Source organism: Galdieria sulphuraria (assembly GCF_000341285.1).
Source record: "Galdieria sulphuraria unplaced genomic scaffold scaf_255, whole genome shotgun sequence".
Lineage (NCBI taxonomy): Eukaryota > Rhodophyta > Bangiophyceae > Galdieriales > Galdieriaceae > Galdieria > Galdieria sulphuraria.
In genome coordinates this window covers 136-4,464 of record NW_005178220.1, presented here as the reverse complement: position 1 = coordinate 4,464, position 4,329 = coordinate 136, and the positions used below count along the sequence as shown (strand labels likewise).

Sequence of the window (4,329 nt, the reverse complement as noted above, 5' to 3'; positions counted from 1 at the left end):
AAGAACTTTTGCCAATACCGAATGGAANAAGATTATTCGAGAGACACTTTATTTAGAGACTATTTACATTCCTTTGGACGCTACTTCTCANAGTCCNGATATTATATTCAAATTACAATCTCCTGTGGAACCCAAAGTTCTTACTGTTGGAGTTGCATGNAAAGGACGTTGGAGGTCGGAAGGAATTGGCTGGTCAGATATTATAGANGAAGTCAAGAAATTTTTAGATCCTGTTTANGATCTAGTCTTATCCAGTGCAATGGATTCCCATCATTGTATGCTTATTATCGTNAGTACAAAGTTATCATTCAATGTTTCNAANGAGTTGGGNAATCAGAGTCGTTGTTATTCCAGTGGAATGTTTATNAGAGGNGATTTGTTCAAAGTACCNGANAATTGNGAACTTGTTATTCTTTGNGAAAGAGATGTGGAAATGCTTATNGACGAAGAAATATTGAATGGACTNGAAAAAGCATTTGGTGTTTCTCANAATCCTACTTTTTTGAACTTCGGACTCCAACTGCTTCANAAAGTCCGNAACAGTTTCTTAAGTTGGCAATAGACTTTCAACTCTTGACTTTGTGGTTTCTTTTTAAGAGCAAGTAAACTTTTTTTGTATGTTTGAAACTTGATTACGACCTACGTGCTTTTACTCTGAGGAGAATTGTCTTGAAGTACCAAGCCCGAAAATCAAAATAAGCCCATTGTTGCAAAAGTCGCCATCACAGTTTGACAAGTCATATTCCCTTCATGTTACTACTGAGGGGAGTGTCCTAAAGTGTTCACGAACTGGTTTTACATAAAGTCTTCCACTCATCAAAGAAATTATTTTGTGGTTCGCCTTATGTTGAAAGTTCCCATTTGATTATTCTCGAATAAGTTATTTTTATATACAATTGCAAACAAAACAAAATCTCCTCTTTATTACAAAGGAAATAAAAAGGTAATATATATATATATATATATATATATATACCGGGGGCTGTACTGCATACTAAATACAAGGCGAATCATATTCTTACCAATACTTGTTCTAATACATCAAATCTTTGAAGAATCAAAAGACTTCCGATGCAGTAAGTTCGAGCATTCGGCTGTAGAAGATTGGTTAGTCATTGTTGTATTTCATTGTCACTCAGTTTACTTTACAGTTCATAATATGTCTAGTGAGCTTCGTCCAAAAAACGTATATGACATGTTTGTAATAGATCGAGAACATGATGTTCGTGGCGTAACAATGCAGTTATTTAGGCTATACAATCTCCATAAACTTGGTTAAACTTGGTCGCACCTTCAAACCAGTGATACCTTTTGGCCCTCAACTTTTCGGAAGTGGGAAACAAAATTCATACAAAATTACTTGAAACTGCTGACATTTTTTTGCAATAAACAGTCAAGTGTTTCTTTCCAAACAAAATTCCAGCATAATAAATAAGAGAAAACAAACAATGACAATTCTTGTGTCACATCAACAAGCAGTCAAACAATATCAACTTGTGGTATCAAGACTATGCCATACCCTTCAGGCTAAGGCTCGGAGTGGTCAATTCAGAAAATACCTTCATTCGCAACGGCATAATATGACTCAAGTAATGAGTAACAACAATGTAGCTACACTTAAGGACATATTATTTCCACTAGATAAGGAATATCCACTCTGTTATTGCAGAAATGCGTCATTTACATCTGTCTTGAATCGTCAGACAATCCAAATAACGTTAAAGTTGAGAATGGACCAAATCCAAAACTTGAGATAATCATCGTCAAGCAGTGGGTACTTCTGCAGTGAGCAGACAATTTTAACGTGTGCAATCGAAATAGTTTCAATTTTTTTATTGTAAGTTTGGCATGCTATCAGTAGAGCAATTTTAGAGCCTTCGTGAATGAGAGTAGTTCAGGGAATGTGAAAAATTTTAAGAGGAAATCATTTATGAGAATTGAAAAGTTCTTCCACATTCAAAGTGGATGCAAAAAAAGATGAAAGCAATCATTCAGTTGAAATTGCAACAAAGAACTTAATTTGTAAGAGGTTATCTGAATTGATTATCATTGAACCATCTACTTTGTTTTTCTTCCACATCTTTTGTGTACTTTTGGAACGTTACGTCTATAGAACAAACAAAGCATCGTGAGCTTCTCTATCAAACCAACATTCTTCAAATAGAACTGCATTGGAAATGAAAGTGCAGTCAAAAATCTTTCTTTAAGCTCGCATAAAATAGAATCCAAGTCTTCTTGATCAGGACATAGAATTATTGCTAAAAAGTATGTCTTTATTTCGTATTCAATTCAACAGTAGCTGCCTGGCTAAGGACGAGGCCCAAAAACAACCCAATAGTGTGATAAAAGCCACTTTGATACGTTTCAAGTAAGCAAAGTGCAGTTGCATGTGTTTCCTTCTACCTTTGGAATATCAAAAGTGTTATTGAGTGTTCCAAGCTTTGTGTATCTTTTCATGTTGTCTGCAAGCTCTTCGCTACTTAAAATACCAGGAAAGTGCCAGATAAAGTCTCCGTCTTCAAATTTGGCTCCACAAGATGCGTCTTGGTATGACTGAAGCACACCAGGAGGAATCAGTTTAACTCTTCTGGCAACGTTCCTATCACGACCAATAGCCAGCCACAAAGCAGTTTGTTCTTGAAAATATTTTTGCTTATATTTTGTAAAAGTCCAGAGACTCCTTAAGAGACGATAATTGCTATCGGTTCCACGAAACATCTCCACACCAGTATTGATTCCATTGCAGTCAATAGGAAGTACGATATCAAAGTTTTCATCGAGGAAAAATTCTTCCATCTTAGTGTTGACATTTGTAATAATAAGATCGATATCCAAATAGATAGTCCATTGATAGTTTCTACCCATAACGTCTTCCAGAGCCATAAGCTTACCCCATATAGGATGCCACTTTTCCTTTACAGAGCAATTGCATACGAAAAAATCATAACGATGAAGTTGAGCATAGGTTAGTTTGTTTTCAAGAGAAAGCTGAAAGACTTCTGAACTATACTTTCCTCCAGAGTTCGATATTGCTGATACCAAAGCAACCCTAGTCGAGTTGTGTGGATCATGAAAGTCGTTGAACGCTTTGGAAACTGGATAAAAGAATTTTACGCTATGTACAATTGCAATTATACAAAGAAAGGTTGCTAGACTCCACAACCATCCAGAGGAATGGAACGGCCGCCTCATAGGAAATTGTAGGTGACACTAAAGAATGGGGCATCACTTGGACATTCGTACAGAATGTCCTCAGTACTGCTCAAAGGAGAAAACAAGATCTACAACTCAAACGACACAAATCTTTGTAAATTACTTGTAAGGTATGACTACACTAAGCTCGAGACGACTGCTAACATTACAATACTATCATTTTGAAAAATTTAAAATAATGACTCTTTTCTAGCATTGTGAACATTCTTACCATATCTTACGGCAAACTTTACATTATGGAATTCTTTCAGATGCATCAAAACAAGTAGTGGATCAGGAATATATAGAATTTCTTTCATTAAACTCCGTACGATGTTTTCTATTATTACAAGTTACGAAGAACGGTCAAGGAAACTTGGAAATAGCGCCTAAAGGCTATGGTCTTGATCAAACCAAATTTCATTATTATCTTCTAGTAAGTAAAAGCCATAAATCTTGGAGTTTTAAGGTCAACTGTTGGTTGTTATTGGCATATTGTCAACTATCAATGCATATTACCGATTGATTATATTGAAAAGCTCGTTTCTGAGCGATAATACTTTTCGAATCTTATCGTCAAAAAGCTAAAGACACGAGTTCCATTCAGTTGATTGCAAAGATTTCAAAAAAAATTCGATGGTATGGGAGCTGTCAACTATCTTCTGCAATAACTTCAGAAAAATTACTTGTTTTCAAGGACCGACGAACTTAGCCTCTCAAGTGACTTTACAAAATAAGTTAGCGAATTTAACGAGAAACGGTTTAAGGAGTATGTTCCAATGTATAAACCTTTCCGGTATTTTCAGCCCTCTACGTACTTTGTTGGTTACAGGAAAGTTTGATGACAGCGCCTGAACCATCGTCATTTTCAACCGGACTGATGGTGACGAATCGCTATGTTCTGTCTCCTTTCACTGGAAATATAGTATCTTGTATGGCTAGTTTGAGTTTTATTAAAGACAATATTTCACTTGGAGACATATAAAAGCCTGCGACAATAAATGGCCTAGATACTATCAATGTCACACCGTAGTAATGCTGGAAAAGGAGAAAGACAAAGCTGTGGGAAAGTTCCTGCTAACTCAGTAGCGACACTGAAGCCTTTCGAAAGATTGACAGCATTGCAAAGCCCACCAA

The 4,329-nt window shown here is 36.0% G+C and overlaps 2 protein-coding genes across 2 annotated transcripts; one reads left to right on the top strand and one right to left on the bottom strand.

Annotated features, from left to right (window-relative positions):
* Gasu_64550 (archaeal ATPase) lies at positions 1 to 622 on the top strand (the record flags this gene model as incomplete). The annotated part of the gene is made up of 1 exon (XM_005702349.1): positions 1 to 622. A coding segment is annotated over one exon (562 nt), but the record flags the coding sequence as incomplete, so codon positions are not given.
* Positions 623 to 2,257: 1,635 nt separating this feature from the next.
* Positions 2,258 to 3,214, bottom strand: Gasu_64540 (mannan polymerase II complex MNN1 subunit). Its single transcript, XM_005702348.1, has one exon. It carries the CDS (start codon positions 3,190 to 3,192, stop codon positions 2,365 to 2,367), a length of 828 nt encoding a protein of 275 aa, XP_005702405.1. The 5' UTR covers positions 3,193 to 3,214; the 3' UTR covers positions 2,258 to 2,364.
* Between the last annotated feature and the right edge of the window lie 1,115 nt (positions 3,215 to 4,329).

Excerpts from the sequence above, each read along its gene's own strand:
- Gasu_64540 (XM_005702348.1), bottom strand. The coding sequence starts at position 3,192 with ATGAGGCGGCCGTTCCATTCCTCTGGATGGTTGTGGAGTCTAGCAACC.